Genomic DNA, 17,091 nt, shown 5'->3' with positions numbered 1-17,091 from the left:
AAAAGTCTTCTTTCTTGTTTTGTGAAGTGACCCATGGACTCTGGGTCTTAAACTGCTGCAGAATATGAAATAGGCTCAGGACAACTTGAAGTAATGAGTAATGGCAGGAAAAGTGCAAACAGTGGTGGGGGGTATTTACAACTGAAGCTGGTAATAAGTAAATTAAAACTGTCATTAATCATCAAGCAACTCACAGAGGCGTTACAAGGTTGAAATTAAGTGATCATGACCATCAAAACCAAAATACAAAAACAGACCTTCAAGTGTGCTTTTGTGAGTAGGCAAGAACTGGTGCACTCACTGGGAAGGAAGTGCAGTGAGGTAACAATAATGAGATTGAATATTGCTGTGGGCCCTGGTGAATGCTCTTTGTTCACTGTGCTGCCTTCAAGGGCCTGGAATCAGTTTTCCTTGCTGGGAAGGGTGGTGTTGCTAAATGGTATTGTGATAACATAATGAGAAATCAGAGCAGCTAAGTCTTGACAAGGCATCCAGCTTGAGTTAATTAAAATAGAGAAGTCATATCATGGTGCCAAGGGAAATTGTAAAAGCACAGATGGGGAGATTTGATTGCTTACTAAGGATTAGTGTCATTAGTGCAGAGATCTTAAGAGGACAAAGGGACAATCTGGACAACTTCAAGGCTGGAACCAGAAGCTGAGAAGAGACATGGGCATGTGGATTGCAAATAAAACAATTTCAGAGCCGCTGCTAGTGTGAATTCGTGAAGGAAAGGGTAAGCTTTATGGTGAACTCAACTGTTTTAGGATTATAGGAGTTGAGTCTGGGAAAAAGGATCCCTGTACACAGTCATGGCTAGTCATAATAAAGGTAATTATACTGTAGTAGAGCCAAGCCCAGGCCAGATCTGTTTAACAAAAAGTTATCCTGAGCCAAACCGTTCCTATTCTTTTCAATGTTGCAAGGCAGATGCAGTTCAAAGTGCACCTCAACTCACCAAGTGAGCCTTGGAAGTCACAGTCACAACTCTGCTGGGGTCAGATAGCAAGAACCTGACTGCTCTGGGCCTGGAAGTAAAAAAAAACACATATAGTATGGACTGAGGCATTAGTGACTTTCTGTGCTGCCCAGAGCAGCTATACTCCCCTAATGTCCAGTTCCCACAAAAGATTATCGTGCAGAAATAGGAGTCAATCAGGTGGTGGTGTCTTCTATGCTCTGTTTGGTCTAAGGCCTCAGAGCACACTGCATTAGATGGCCTGAACCTCTCCTTCTCTGCACATTCTCTCCTATAGGGTTAATTCCTGCATGAATTCAGAGGCATGGTACATAGGATTATGGGTGGTGTTTTCACTGGGACTGATAGAGACACAGGAGGCCTGGGGCTCATCAGCTTCTAGGACAGGAGTGATAATTCCCTAGGAAGAGGGAAGGGATTGTCTGGAGGTAGAAGAAGGAAATTCCAGAACAGATGGAAATAGAGAAAACCTTTAAGACTGGGAGAGGTCCTTGGCAACAATAAATAAGGGGCATGAGTGTAGAAACATGTTTCTTCCCACTGTTCAACAGACTAGATGCTGCCTAACCTCTGATCATATCTCAGATTGGAGATCTTCTTGTGCCTAAACAAAGAACACAGTCTGCTTGTTCCCAAGGCGACTATATTAACTGAAAACAAAACCAGTAAATTACTTAGTGGTTCAGAGCTGCTTTTGTTAGGTCTCTTGCTGGAAATCAGTCCTGATTATGCATAAATTATCATAAACTGTTCTTTTATAGCATGCAAAAAGCAGAAAGGACAGTATCATGCAAAGGGTGAGTAGGAGGAGCTGACCCTCCTCCAGTTCATTTACAAAAACAAATACCTTTTTATAATTCTGTATCCCTGCAGACACCCCATGAGGCTCCAAGGACCCTATCTTCAGTCTGACAAAGAGGAATTTAACCCACTGCAAGCTGTTCTCAAGCTGACAGGTTGAAAGGCTTGGCTTGGTGGGGGCAAAGTCCCCAAACTGATTTTTATCGATGGCTTATAATGGGACAGATCTCTCTCAGTTTTGGGAACAGAAAGGGTGGGCCTGGGTATCTTGATTGTAAACATTTTGGGGTGTAGACTCAGGCATCTTTACTTTCCTCTGGTCTGTCCATGCCATCTCTCAGTTCAGGGCTGAGGTCACTGCTTCTGTCATGTTTTTAGCAACGTGTCAAGGTGAGCCACTTGCTGCGAAACTGAATGTGAATGTAGAGCACATGGCAGGCCGCTCCTATGTCAGCCCAAAAGGACAGCAGGAGTTGAAGAGCATTTGGTTTATGCCTGCACTACTGGTGGTACAGATTAGAGGCCACAGGCCACTCACTGTGTGTGACTCCTCAGCTTCTCAGGCTGCCAACAGCAGAAAAAGCCTTAGATGTACATTTGTTACAGCTAAAATTTGGGCTCAGTGACGCATATCAGAAACTGCCTCACAAGAGAGTGTTGTCAGGAGCTGAAGCGGTTCACAAATAGACAGTGCAGGAAACTTACAGGAAGATAGCTGGGGATGAAGAGTGGCATTGTGCATCTCATTTTCATCCTCACTTTGATCTCCAACAGCGGGCAGGAGGGAGAAGTAAGTAGACTCAGAGATTGCTGTGGAAGGAATTGGCACAATACTTGGCAGGAAATGAAGAGACACAAGTGGTAGGGGTTGAGATGGTGTCCTGGGGGACAGCACACATAATTCCACAGCTGTTGTGCTAGAACTGTGGCTGTCATTGATGTAACAGCACTGGTTTGAATGCAGCTTGGACAAGATCCAGAAACAAGAGAATATTGTGGGCTTTTCAGGAAGCAAAGTGTTTGAAAGGGGAAAGTGTCATGGGGAAGCTAGTATTGGGGTGGCCACCAGAACATCAGATGGTGGTGGCACTTCCAGAAATGGGAGCTGCACAGGGGAGGTGTTCCCCTGAGCTGTCTCAGAGCATTGCTGGGGGACTTCAGTAAGAGAGTGGGGCATCTAGTTCAACTCACTGCTTGTTGAAGTGGCTCGTTAAAATGGGTTGCTAACTCAATTATGCTTTCTTCCTTGTTTCCTCCTTCTTTCTTCCACAAAAGTCTTGCAGCTTTTGTGATCTATAGCGGGTTTTTGTGCATCTTTACATTCCTTAGTTTCCCAGTTGCGTGGGGCTGACACTGAATGTTCTCTTTAGAACAAGAAGCTGCTGCTTCATGGGAGGAAAAAGCAGCTCGATTAAAAAGGCCTAGGAATTCCTGAGAAAATGCTGAGAGTTAGAAAAATCCTTTGTTTTCTAGTTGCATCTGGTAGGTGTAAATATAATGAACAGGATGAGTATTTGCCTGTGGTAGCTGAGCTGTATCTGAGCTACCTGGAGGCAGTTTGGACCTGGCAACCATACTAGTAGGTAGTAAAGCCTATGAAAACATAGAGACTGAAAAGAGAATGCCATATGCTGGCCCTGAACCAAGACTCAGGAGAGAAAACTCTAGTTTCTGGCTCTGTCACTGCTTTTAAGTGTGGTTTGTGTTAAATTGCTGAAGATGCATCTGGCCTCATCAGGTACCATTATACCTTTGTTCATAGAGCCTTTGTCGGCTCTATGTACTCCTGAGGGCAATAGCAAAGGAAAAGAGAGAACATGCCTTCTCTGGGGCTTTTCAAGCACATCCTTTAATGAGTTGCAATTTGGACTGGAGAAGAAACAAATAATTAAACTAGAAATAAAATTGACTGTGTTTAATGAAGATCTCAGCTTGCTGGCTGCCTTCAGCAATGTTCTCTCCGTGCCTCGATCTCTCTGTGAGTTGTAACTGCCAGTTCAGTAAGAAGTTCTGAGCATATCAGGGGGTGATGTGCCCTCTGCCTTGTGCTGGTGGAGGTCACCAGGAGTGAGATTTATGTCGATTTGAATAATCCAGACACTGGTAGTCTTGCTTACAAGTTCAGAGCTTTTGTGTTCCAACTACTCCCTCCTTAACGTTGCTTTCCTGCCAAGGAGCCTGAATCTCCCGTGTGACAGGACGGAGTATCGCTATGGAAATGCGGCGGAGCAGTACAAAGCCGCTGTTAGGAGGACAAGGCAGAGCGAGGCCTCCTGTGGAGGAAAATCTAATTTTTAAGCACCTGTGCTAGATAAGTAACAAAGGAGCTGCTAGGGAGGGACTGCAGAGCATGTGAATGGCACTGTGTATGCGATCCACGGCATCCCCCCACCTGCCTAAGAAGAGCTTGTGACTCTTGTTCAGCACATGCTGGCAGTTAATCTCTCCACCATATGGCGACTGTGCCCAGCACCTGCCTCATCAGTGTAAGATAAGGTCAGCATCTCTCTGTGGGCAGAGGTATTTCAGAGAATCAATGTTGCTTCAGTATCTTTGCCACCCGGGAACTACTGCTTTTCCTAGGTACAGCACTGGGAACTGGGAATCAGCATCTTAACTTTGGCAGTGAGGATCGTTCCTCCCCAGGATGGTGCTAGTCCATGCCGTGTACAGATTGTATCCATTCATTCACAGGCTGTCATCACAAGGCATGAATAGGAAGAGATAAGATGTATTTTCTTGCACAATTCCTATGTTGTCTTTGCCCCCCAGCTTGTATAGTGCAGGTGAACACTTCCCAGCTGTCAGGGAGGAACTGTGACAGTGTACAGTTGTGGCTGTCCTCCTGCCTGCTGCATCACCATTGAAGTCCCTGCCTGTCTGCATGTATATGCCAACCTGTCCCTTCTATACTTTTCTCCCTTCCATCTCTCTTCTGGTATTTAATTTTATCTTGCACTTCAAGCTGTCCAGCCATCTATTTCCCTTCTCAGCAAATCATCCTTCAAGGAAATACCAAGATAAACCTCTGCCTGGCTTTTAACATGACACAAAACCTGTTAATACAGGGACATAGCCAGATAACTTCTGCTTTTGCCTGTCTGCAGCAGTCCTTCCTAGGCCATGTTGGAAAACATTGCTGGTGAGACAGGACAGAGACATAATTTTGTTTGTGTCAGCCACAGTTAGGAAGACTGACAGCCTGAGATGGAAGATTGCTCTTAGGAGATTGGTAGATGTATGCAGAGATGTATGTAGCTCCCTCATTTGATAAGCTTTGTCTCAGAAAGAGCTTTCTCACTGACTTAAAGGAGGAGTCAAGGAGGCACGAATTCAGATGTGTTTCTAGTTTGCCTCGTGAGTCTGGGATATTGAATATGGGTTTAATCTCTTCTGATAGCTGCTAGATCCTCAGATAAGAATGGTATGTTCTTGTTCTATACCTGAAGTTCCTCCTTACAAATTAAGCTGTATTAGGAAAGAAGGCTGATATTTTAAAAATAAGCTTTAGTCAGTAGACTGTTTCTCCTCTTTCACAGTTGCATTGTTTTGAAAATTAGGTAGGCAGGAAAGAGAGCATTAACTCTAACAAACACTCTAGGATAGCTTCTGCTGGTGTCCTGTGACTCTGCCCATAAATGAAAATGTAAACTAGCAGTTGTTTGCTATAAATCTCTGATCATATCTGCAGCTTGTCACATGAAAACGTGTTAGTGGGTGAATCATGTAGGTCCTTTCAGCATGAAAGAGTCACTGTGGTAGAGGAGGAAAATCTGGCTTGCTTTGCCTTGCCAGGCTCGGGAAATGAAAATGTGAGTTCTGCTAGCTGCAGCTTCCTCCAGTGACCTGCAGGAAAGTAGGTGATTTCAGGGATTTACAGGCTCTTTTTTTCCCCTCAGGTTGTTAACTTCTCTAAACTTCTGATGAAATATTTGTCAACTATTCCAAAGTTCTGTTCTTCTGACATCTAGCTTAATTCTCAATATTGCACCTACAAGGCAGATTTGGTACAAAATTTACCTTGACTTTGTCATCCTCATGGCCTGATGGTATTTGGAATTAGAAAAAGCGACTAACCCTAACCCTAATGCCAAGTCCTTGCAGTCTCTCTCTCAAAGTCTCTCTTCAATCTATCACTTTCTAATCCCTGTTTCTTGGGTTTCAGGTCTCATCTAATTTTTTACATCATTGTAATCTGAGCTTAGTTTTCACACCCATTTCTTTATTTCCTTAACCTCAACAATTGCTGTGCCTGGTTGTGAACTTTGTACAGTTACAACAGCAATGCATATGTCTCTTATCTATAGCAAATAACAAGCAAGGAGCTGAACAGTAGTTCTGGAGCCAACTGGAGACAGATAGCTGAGGCATGGAGACAACACGGCTAGGACAGTCGAGCTGTACCTCTCCTCCATGTGTCCTGATCCTGAAGGGGCTTGCAGAAAAGTTTAGAGGGAATCTTAAATACTTAAAGAAAAGTTGTCTTTCAATTGACTATTTAATAAAGAAAAAAGGAAAGTTCAACCAGAAAAACAACAACAACAACAACAACAACAACAAAACCAACAAAAAACCCAAACCAGTACAGTTAAACCCTTCTGATTACTTGGTTTGTTTTCATTGACCACAGTTCATTTCCGCAGGGTAACAATATGGATGCAGGCAGGAAATCACTATGGCTAGTGGTCCCTGCCCTGCTAGGAGGAATTGGTCTCCTTTTGGGATCTTGGCTGTCCACAAGAAGAGCTTCACCAGCAAGTGAGATGCCTTCTGGGCCTCCTGGCAGGGGGGCACTCATGGAAGGAAGGTTTAAAAACTGCAATAGCAGTTGATGTCTCCTGAGATCGAGAATGTGTTATAAACATGGCTGGAAATACCTCTATGAAACAATACTCCAGTCATAAATACTTTGTTCAGGGAGCTGTGATAGACCCTGAGGTGGTCTTTCTGGACTGCATTTCCTCTGTTCCTGGCCAGGCAGATCAGCCTTTGGGGCAAATCCAAAGCACAGTGTCATTTTCTATGCTAAGACCTGGCAAGTGAAGCTGGACCAGGCAGCCACCTCAAAGACTCCATGCTCACATCAAGACAGTGGCATGATGAGGGAACCTCAGAGGTGAATGTGAGCATGCAATTTAGTCACACACTTCCTCTGGGCACCCCTCCTAACACAGTCTCTTGGGATGAAGGGAAGCTGGGGAAATGTTAGTGTTATTCTGGTTGGCCTCCCTGTCTTGTACAGTGCTTTCATGGCAGCAATGTGCTTGTTGACTTGTTGAATCAATTAGATTAAACTGTGAATTACAAAGCTTCTGTATGTGTGCACACAGATAAGTCCATACCAACTCCTATAAGGCAGTAATGTTTCAGTAATATACCTGTTTATAGTCAGTAACAGAATATAATACACATTCTTTGCTGGATTTACAGTGCTCAGTGTGGCTGAATGCATGCTTTCTTAAATCTCCCAAACTCAACAGATAAGATAACCAAGCTTTCAGTGGGATGTTGATTGAAGCAGAAACGAGTAAAGTAATTAACAGTGTGTGATTCAGTTTGAAAATCAATATAGACTGTAGTGAGCCAGAGTAAGAGCCAGAAGAGAAGCTGCTGATGATGCTGTAGGTCTGAAACAGCAAACGATATCAAAAGTTCATCTACCTAATGTAAGTCTAACAGGCAGGATTTAAAAACAATCAATAGCTAGATCATTAAGGCCAGGTTTACAGGAAATTGCAGGAGAACCATTCAGGTTGGCACCACAAAGTATTGAACACTGAAATGCAACAGTAAGGAGCTATGTAAGTTCAGTATCTTCATGAGTGATCTTCAGAGCTAATGGTCCAGATGTGGAAATGCCTCCTAAGTTCAAGACAATGAAAAGAGACAATAGGAAGATATTATTTAGAGCTATCCATCCGGGGTGTATATCAATGTGCCAAACCACCAACCTCTTAAAACTTTAGTAGGCATTTACTGAACACTTATATGCCCCTATGGAAAGCTGAGGGGAGTGGCTTTGGCTGGACTTGCACAGGTCTGTTGGGGTTGAATCTGTCTGACAGCTTTTTGCTGGTTTCCATTTTTGTAGAACTAAAGCCTGCCCACATTCCTAAGACACTGTAGCACAATTAAAGGTGAACAAGATCATGCCGTAGGACTTACTCTGCCATCCACAGGCTGTAGCAGATGAATAATTGAGGATAAGCAAGGCTGTGAAGTTGTGATGTCTCATGGGCTCTGTGGTTGCCTTTGCACTCTGGCTAAATGAGAGAGTCATGAGATACTTTGCATTTGTCATGAGGATGTCACCTGAGAGTGAGCCAGTCAGCTACTGTGTGATGACTAGCAAGTTCATACCTTTGCTTACCTTTCATGTTATTTACCTTACATTATTCACATTTACACTTCCATGGCCCTAGAAGTGGATTTTTCAGAGGTGGTTCAGCTGAAGGTTGCTGGAGTTACTTCTGCTTTGTAATTTTTCAGTAGAGTGGGTCAGCATTTGTAACATGTTCTAGCTTTCTGATCCAAAAGGAATAGCTTTGCTATAAGGATGCTGTTTTCAGGCATCAGGAGAAAAAATAATTAGACTGAAAAAATAAGAACTACTACTTAACTGAGTAACAGTATATAATTAACAAGCCCTTGAGATATATGTTTGCAGCACTGCAGTGCTGTATAACATCACTCAGTGAGGTACTTGGCTGCATCAGTCACTCCTATAAATGGGAATAGGTCATTGTATATGGTATTTGCATTTATTTTTCTTTCAGACTAAAGTGTGCAGCAAAGATGCTAATGAAGTTGTTTGGTTTTTCACATTTGTCCTGGAAAACACAGTTGTGATTTTACATGGAAATGAGACAGTCTGCCCTTACTAGGACATCCTTGAAATGCCGTGAGCTGAGTGGCAGCAAACACTTCCACCATTAACAGAAGTCTAAAATGATAGTTGGAGGTGATTCACACACACTTGACTTTTCATTGCTTCCCTTCCAGTCTGTATGGTAGTGTAATTCTACAGTCTGGGTGTTTGAGTGCTACTGTCTGCTTAAAGTTGTGTTGCGGTTCATTGCTACATGCAGGGCATGATCCTGAAGTCAAATGTATAACTGCATCAATATTGTTCACACATTTTTCAGTGGATGCAGGATGGCAGAATCACCTTCTGTTTTGCCTAGCCAGGCACCATAGCAACTGAAATGCTGTGCTAAAAAGTATTGTTGTTTTTTCCCTCCTATCCCTTTGTGCTGCACCCATATGGTGCAGCTTGTCAAACTGTCTTAGCATACAGTACCATGGATGCCAACTATCAATGTGTGAGGAAATGAAATGTGCACAGGGTTTGATGACTGACACTGAGTTTCATAAGCTGTCTGCTCTGTTGCTTGGCATGCCCTGAGACAGCATGTCCATGGCACAACTTTCTGGAGGTGAGGCTAGGCAGTGCCTCCCATGCATGGAAGCATGCTGCACATGCTACGTGCTGGTAGTGCTGGGGAAATTATGACTGCAGCGATGCCATGTTAAGTAAGGAGCAGCATTCCCTCTGCTCTGATCACATCTATAGTAGAATCCATATTAGTTGAGAGGAGCAGGAAGATCATACCTGAAACAACAGTTAGAGATTTACCATGCTGGTGAACTTGGGGGCTTGTCAGGATTGCCAAAAAGGCCGTTTGAATTTAGACAATTTTTATTTGTAGGTGTCTAAATAAATGCTCTAACTTCAAAACAGCTCAGCAGCTAGCAGGTTTCACTGGCTGCTTATTTTGACTATTTTATTAGACTTTTGGCTTGTGCACACACTATTTTTCAAAAACTGGGAGTAATCCTTTGACTTTCATCATTACTTAAAATGTTCCAGGATACCCATGCACCACCAGTGAGAAGAGCTACTAGAGCTGGGAGCTGACAAAGATGCACGTTCTGCAGAGCTCTTCTCTTTGCTACTTGTGCTGCTTATCAACAGAGTAATGTGATATGATGCCATAGCAGCAATGTGCTGTTCTTGAGGTGTACACTGGAGCAAGCAACTGAAGGAGGTGTAGACCATGAAATAGAATAGTGCTGCTATGCCCGTTTTGCATTGCACAAGATGATGAACAACTGCATCAATGCAGTCTTTCTGATTAAAACTAAAGCTTTATAGCCAGTGTTGAACCTATTAAAAAAATCAGCTTTTCTTCTGATAACACTATGCCTGGAAGAAATTGAAGAGTTCCTTTTCTGCAGTCCAGATCACTCACAATTCTCTTACTGCACCCCCAGTCATGATGCTAAGATCTGATAGTGCGCTGGCTGGCAAGCCGAGACTTGGTCTGCAAATGGATGGTGGAAATGCCAGACCTGCTGTAGGGTATGCTGGTACCTTCCAGTGCATGTCACTCATCCCAGACAATTCACAGGCTGACTGTAAGACCACAGGAGATGAGAATACAGTATTTGTATGTCATGCATTAAAAAAGGCAGGGGAAGGTTTATTATCTATAAACAGCATGATTTGCTTTATCGAAGTAAAAATGTTTGTCATCTATAAATAAGATCATTCTATGCACTAGAGCCAGAGTGGCACAACTTTACAAGAGGATTGAGAGCCATTTTTATTGATCACTCCAAACGGATTGTGTCATTTCATCAAATTGGTACAAAACATCACCCAATCACATTTATGACTCTACTACATCAGTACATGTGGAATATTGTTCTGCATCATCACATGTTTGTTTAATCAAACTAATATTGTATCTGCCTCATTGGAGTGATAATCTGATGAGGACAAACTCAAATGCTGTAAATGATCAACTCTTCAATTTCTGATCAAAGAGCTAGCTGAAGGATTTAGATGTTTTTAAAACCACACAAAGATTAATTCTCTTTTCTAAACATCAGATTTTGCAGAAAGAAAAGAAAATCTCACTTTAGGCAAAAACATCTTTTGGCACCATAGAATTTGCTTGAAAGGTGTCAACCTTCTGTCCTCGAGAAGATCTGGTAGAACTGGCTACAGAAATCACTTTGCTTCCACGGACTTTTTGCATAATCTGCTTAATTTATCTTCCTGAGGACTCATTATAGAAGATTTTGCTTTCTCCAAATCAGACAGTCATCCCCAGATCCTAAGAAAATGGATTTTTCTGGCTGTGCTTCAGTAAGGAGAGTGAATGGAACTGCATACCGCCACAGGGAGACAGATTTCAACAGTTCCTCAAAACTGGATGATGTCTCTTTGTTGTCTTTGCTGGAGGAATGGGCTCTCAGTCCACCAAGCGTAAACATGAAGCTGTTTTTAATCCCTCCAGTTGTCTGCCTTATGGCAGGTGTCTTCATCATTCCTGCTATCTTATTTGTGATCTTCTCCAGGTTCAGCTTCCGTCAGGAAACAAGGTACCTGCTGCTGGGAAATGCTCTGCTTTCTGATCTGATCTACCTGCTGTTCTACACCCTGTCAGCTGCTCTCAATGCAGCACACATACATCTCCCAAAAGAAGCTTGTGTCCTCCTGTTGTTTTTGCTGGCAGTGGCTTGCTGTGGAGGGTTGTTCACAGCTGCTGCAGTGGTCCTGGACACATACATAGCTGTTTTGTTTCCTTTGCGCTACATTGCTCTTTTGCCTCCTTCACGAACTAGGAAAATCATTGTGCTACTGTGGCTGTGTTCTGGGGCTTTCCCAGGCATTTTCTTCTTGGTGCTGTGGAGCACTCACAACTTGGTGTCCTGTGTCCTGGAAACATGCTCAGTTCCAATAATACTGATGTTAACTCTGAATGGGACTGACGCTGTGAAACTCTGTTTCTGGCTTTCTACGGTGGTTATCTTCCTCTGCCTGTCCCTAATATTTTGTTGCTATGCTATTCTATATTTTAAAACCAAACAGTCAGGTATATGGGAGAACATCTGCTCCAGAGCAAGTGTAACATTCTTAATGCACAACACTGCCTTATTTTTTCACTTGTTTCCACCCTTGGCCCTCTTTATAGAATCATTCTTGTGCTTTAATGTCACCAGACTGCAGACAGGAATTTGGATCTCCCTGATAGTGTGTAATGTCCTGATGATTCTGCCTAAAGTTTTGTTCCCTTTTCTGTATGGGCTTCGGTACAGAGAGATCTCAGCATCTCTCAAATCCATTGTCAAAAGGAAGCAGCTTCACCTGGTGGCACAGCCACAGCAAGGGAGTTGCCCTTACTCAGTTAGCATGCAAGCCTGATGGAAATCATTCAGCTTCTGAAGAAGTGGTGATCTGAAGAAGTGATCAATCTATGTCAGGAAAGGCATGACTTGATCACTCTACCTCCTTGGTGCCAGATGGACACAGAGCTTTCATCACATCACAGCTGAGAACACAGTGAATGCTACCCTGGGTGAAGTTCTAAGCTTTGTTGTGACGTGGAAAGGCAGTACCTTTGGAGGAATTACTGAATCATTTTTCCCCCACCTGTGGCAAATGCCTTTCTGGAAATCAGAAAATTAAAAATAGATGGTGCAAAGCAGAAGGGGCAACAACGGGTCTCTTGTCAGCATCACCTGGAGCAGAAAAGGATCCTTAAGCAAACATGCTGTGAACAGAACAGCTACTTCTTTCACTCAGTGTGTTCTTGCGAGGCTGGGAGCCAGTGTCCTGTTCTTTAACTATGCACCGAGAGCTACCTCTGGAAACTGCTGTACTCAGTGTCGGGCTGCGCTTCCTCATGCTAGGTGCCATGTGGATTCTGTCTGACAGTCTGCAAATGTCATCTGGATTTTTGTAAAGTCTTGGTCTGATGGGAAGTCACCTTTGATCAGTGTCTGTTGGGCAGCCCAGCAGGGAGGAACAGAGCTGAACGAGCTGCCCAGAGGGGGACAGGAGAGGAGAGCAGCGGTGGCAGTGCCTCCCTGCAGGGTGGCTGCGAGGAGCCTGGCTCAGCCCAGAGCGGTGCTAGGTCTGTACTGATGGGACCAGGCCAAGGTTGAACCCAGCAGCTGGGGCAGCAGGGTAGGAGTGGTGAGATGTGAGGCTGGGCATAAGTGTACCCATAGCAAGGCTCAGACATGACCCGGGGCTAAGCATAAACACTGCTTGAGTCCCTGCTGAGGCATCTCCCAGGTCTGGCTCCAAAAAAATCTTCTCCAGCAGCCTGATCTCGGGTTACAGCTGTACTATGTCAGAGCTCATGTTGGGTACCTGCCACCAAACCCCTAAGAAGGTCAGGAGCAGAAGCAGGAGGAGAAGCTGCAGGGACTCAGGGACAAGAAATTTGTTACCTTGTAAGACCCTTTCAGATTTTCCTGGTCAGCCATTTACCTAGAGAAGATGAATGAAATGCATTTAAAGAAAAATTTCATTAGACATAAACATCAGTGTGGGAAATTTAAACTTCAGTGCTGTTCCTTGGGCTTGGGAACGGATCTTTTGTGTTTCTAAAGGCAGTATTTTTAGAACGTGTTTCTCTTTATACAAAAATAAATTGGCATTAGAATATGGCTCTTGATTTCACTCTGCACTATTATTTTCCTTCTGTGCAGATGTTCTCCACCTTCTGTTTGCTTAAAGCAATACACAGAAAGTGCTGAATGTGGATTTTGGGTACTTCACACTCCTCTGAAGAATTCCACTAAGCGTAAGCCAGGAGGAGATCGGTGTCCAGTTGCATGAGATGGTTTTTTGGCATTAAAGCCTGTTTGAGAGGTTCCTGCTGATCTCTTTCACTTCTCATTCCCAAACTGCTTGTTACTCTCCTTGCATTGCAGCATCTGCTCTCTCCAGTTTGCTGATACAACTGCTTCTGGGGTTGCAGGTTAGAGAAGTGGTGCTGTTTTCATTTTAACCAAGTTATCTGTTTTGTGGAACTGTTCTGCAAGCAGCTGTGTCAGCGCAATTGAGGGAGTGTAACAAATTCCAGCTCAGAGATGGGAATGAGCAGAGACATCGTAGAGATTTTGCTGATATGAGATGCTTCTTGTGTAAAAACAACTCTAAGGTAAAGTTGCTGCAAGTGAATAAACTGTAATTACTACCTATTTGCTTTAACTGTAGTTCTGTGCTTCTGCTATTTTGACCCAAAGGAGCTTTGTTTTCCAGGGATAAAAATTAACAAAACAAACTACCCAAACCCATGTTTACTACCAAAATACTACTACTACTACTACTACTACTAATTAGTAGACTTAGACGCTACTTTTTCTGGCTGTTTTAACATTTCTCCAAGATGAATGTACCATAAACATCCATCACACAAGCTATGCTTGTCTGAAGAAGCCTGGAAGACAGCTCTTCTGTAATACTAGAGAGGAAGGGGGAAATTTCTGTACACTAAGTCAGGTGCTTTCTGCTAAATGCCTTTAGCATACAATGTGATCAAGAATGGAAGAGGCACCTGGGACTCCCCAGGTCGTGCATATCCTAGGCCTAATTTTTATGACAGTGCCCCTTGACAAAGATGCTGATAACTTACAACTTAGGTTCTAAGCTAAACAACTTAGGTTGTTTTGTCCGTGCAAGGTTCTTTCAAGGTTCATTGCCTGAAGTTTCCATATATTGTAAATTTTCATGCTAAGCAGTAAACATAACTGTAAATAGTATAAAGATAGTTCTGTGTACAGCCATAGGTGACTTTGAGTAGCTGGAGGTTAATAGCACTTGATCTTCCTGCTAACCTCTGCCAGTCATGAACTTAATCTCCAGGTCAGGCTTGGGTAGGATTACATTGCCAACTATGTAACTCTTCTTACATACATATCCCCTGGACATATTTAGAGACAACTCAAAGTTTGATAACATAAAGGATGATGAAAGGTAGAGGAAGTGAATCGGTGATCGTGGCAAGTTTATGTATGTATTAAATCTGTCCACAGTGATATCATTAGGACCAAGCAAACAGAAACACTGGTTTGTGGAAATGACCTTCTAAGAAAGATGAGTGAAATAATCTTATTCAGGTCCTTGAAACTGTTCCCTAAAATGGGTGTTTGCCAAGAAAATATATTAGTTGAACTGAAATTAGTTACATTTGAATGGAATTCTGAAAAGGTCATCTGCATTGTGAGTTGATGGTATTTTATTAATCCACTTTAAGGAGGTTTAACATTAGCTATATGAGTTTTTCTTACATGACTACTTTCAGTCAGCTTCTTCTTGTGCAATATCACTGTGGCATTTATTGCCAAAGCAGTATGCTACAGCACGTGTAGAAGAAACACACCATACATCTGGATCATCTGCCATGGAGGATTTCCCCAGTCTGTCTCCAAAGGGAGTCACCAAGACAACCTCACAAGCACTAAATGTTTTGAGTTTTGTCTTCATGATTGTTAAGCTTCCTGATCTGCCAGAACCTCATGGCTGTAGTGATTAACAGCCTTGTAAGGATATCTCCGTGTAAGCTCTAGAAATTCGAACTGGGGCTATTTAGCAAAGCCCAGCTATCGACCTCTGCCAGGTCACGTAAGTGAGCTTCTTAGATGTCACTGTGCCTGCCCAGCTTTTTCATTTAAAGTGAAATGGAGAGCAGTTGACTTTAACATGTGATTTGGCAGCTGGAGGGGGGCAGTAAACCCTTAATGGATTCCAGTAGCATGAATTATATTATAATTTATAGACTAAATATATTCCTGGTCATATTTTCCCCTCTTTTCTTCTGCCAACATTGTCACTTCTCCTACCACTGCCCTCTTCCCTCTCTCAGTTGGATTTACAGTGCAGTTGACTGCTGTCTGTAACCTGCAGACTGAAGGGAGTCAGACCTGCATTCCAAGGGCTGGGGCTGTGCCATACAGCACTGGAGAAATAATTACATCTGCACTTAGGCTTGTGCCTCAGATGAGATCAGTTTCAGTGTGATAAGATACGGAGAATCTCCAGGTAGGTAAACAAGCACACAGCTTTGGATCTGGGGGTTAGTTCATTTGCAGCCATTTGAGTCATTATTCAGTAAAACTAATTAACCTCCTGCAGTTTTAGTAATTAATATTAGAGTGTCTAGTCCTGCTCCATCAGTTGGCTGTGTCATTTTCTAAGATAAGTTCAATACAGAAATAGGTCAGAAGGAAGCTGGCATTTGCCTGGTTTGCATTTGAGGCGTCCCCAAGAACCTCAGAGCTGTGACCCCAGCTGTCCCCAAGACAGGTCACACAGCTCTCACGGGGAGTTCTCTGCTCTTTGCTTCACTGGTCATGGGTTTGTTACACTGAGATACTCTACGGCCTTTGGACAGAGACTGTGGTGTGGCCATTCCCTGTGGGAAGGGGGTTTATAAAACAGATGAGGGAGAGCCCATGAAAGGAAAAGGAAATTACAAGTTTCCTTGAAACTTGATGTCTGTTGTCTCCTGTCTCCACCCCTGCCTCGCCTCTGGTAACTGAGGGTACAGCACTGCCAGTTCCTGCCTTTTTTCACAAGCCTCGTGATTTTTGGCATTGTCGTAAAACTACTGATCATGAATGGCTTTATTTTTGAATGTGCTTCTAGTCCTTCAGATTGCAGCATGAGCCTGGGAGTTATGAAGAGCAGGGAGGCAAAGCAAAACAACTCTGTGAACTGCTATTAAGTGTCAGAATTTTGAGAGAATCACGAGTTAGGAGGGGGAAGGGAGCCAAGCTGTGTTTCTGCTCTCTCGTGTTTGTCAGTGAGGGATGGTCTGTTCATGCTTGCCCAAGATCTGCAGGTGTGGCTTGGGAACTGCCACAGGAGAGACAAGAAGCTGTTTGCTGCTGCTGATATGTATATTTTACAGTTTGCCTTTGGAAGTTTATTTGAACAACTTTTTCCCAACTTGAAGAATTATTTTCTTCAAGAAAAAACAAAGCAAACCAAAAAACCAACGCCAAACCCAAACCAACCAACCAACCAAAACCCACCAAGTTTTGCTACTGACATTGTGGGGATAAAATCACCAACCAACTCCAGAGGGATACTGAGGTTTTTTGGATGGTTCCCAGTAGGAAGAACTGGTCAGCTTCAGCAGCTGCTAGCGTTAGGTTTGGCAGTGGGTGAAGATACAGAAACATACCTCCTGAAGTGGAAAGGGAGACACCCCCTTCATGCACCTCCTCTGTCCCTGTAGACCAGCCAGTACTGCTAGCCATGTCAAAGGTGGTAACTGTGCTTAACAAAAGGAGCAGTGACTGACACACCAAAAGGCTGTGCTGAAATTCATTGAGACCTAGACAGGCATGAGAATTGGGCAGAGGGGAACCTCATGAAGTTCAACAAGAGCTAGTGTGAAGTCCTGCATCTGGTGGGGAATAACGCCCTGCACCAGCACAGAGTGCAGCTCTGTGGACAAGGACCTGGGAGCGCTGCTAGACAAGTTCACCAAGAGCCAGCAATG

General features: G+C 43.4%; 1 protein-coding gene across 1 annotated transcript; it reads left to right on the top strand.

The window, feature by feature from the left end:
* The first annotated feature begins 10,910 nt into the window (after positions 1-10,910).
* GPR148 (G protein-coupled receptor 148) lies at positions 10,911-11,993 on the top strand. Its single transcript, XM_009911381.2, has one exon. The coding sequence runs from the start codon at positions 10,911-10,913 to the stop codon at positions 11,991-11,993; it is 1,083 nt and encodes a 360-aa protein (XP_009909683.2).
* Positions 11,994-17,091: the final 5,098 nt, after the last annotated feature.

Source organism: Dryobates pubescens, chromosome 13 (genome assembly GCF_014839835.1).
Source record: "Dryobates pubescens isolate bDryPub1 chromosome 13, bDryPub1.pri, whole genome shotgun sequence".
In the NCBI taxonomy this organism is placed as follows: Eukaryota; Metazoa; Chordata; class Aves; order Piciformes; family Picidae; genus Dryobates; species Dryobates pubescens.
This window is presented reverse-complemented; position numbering and strand designations above follow the sequence as displayed.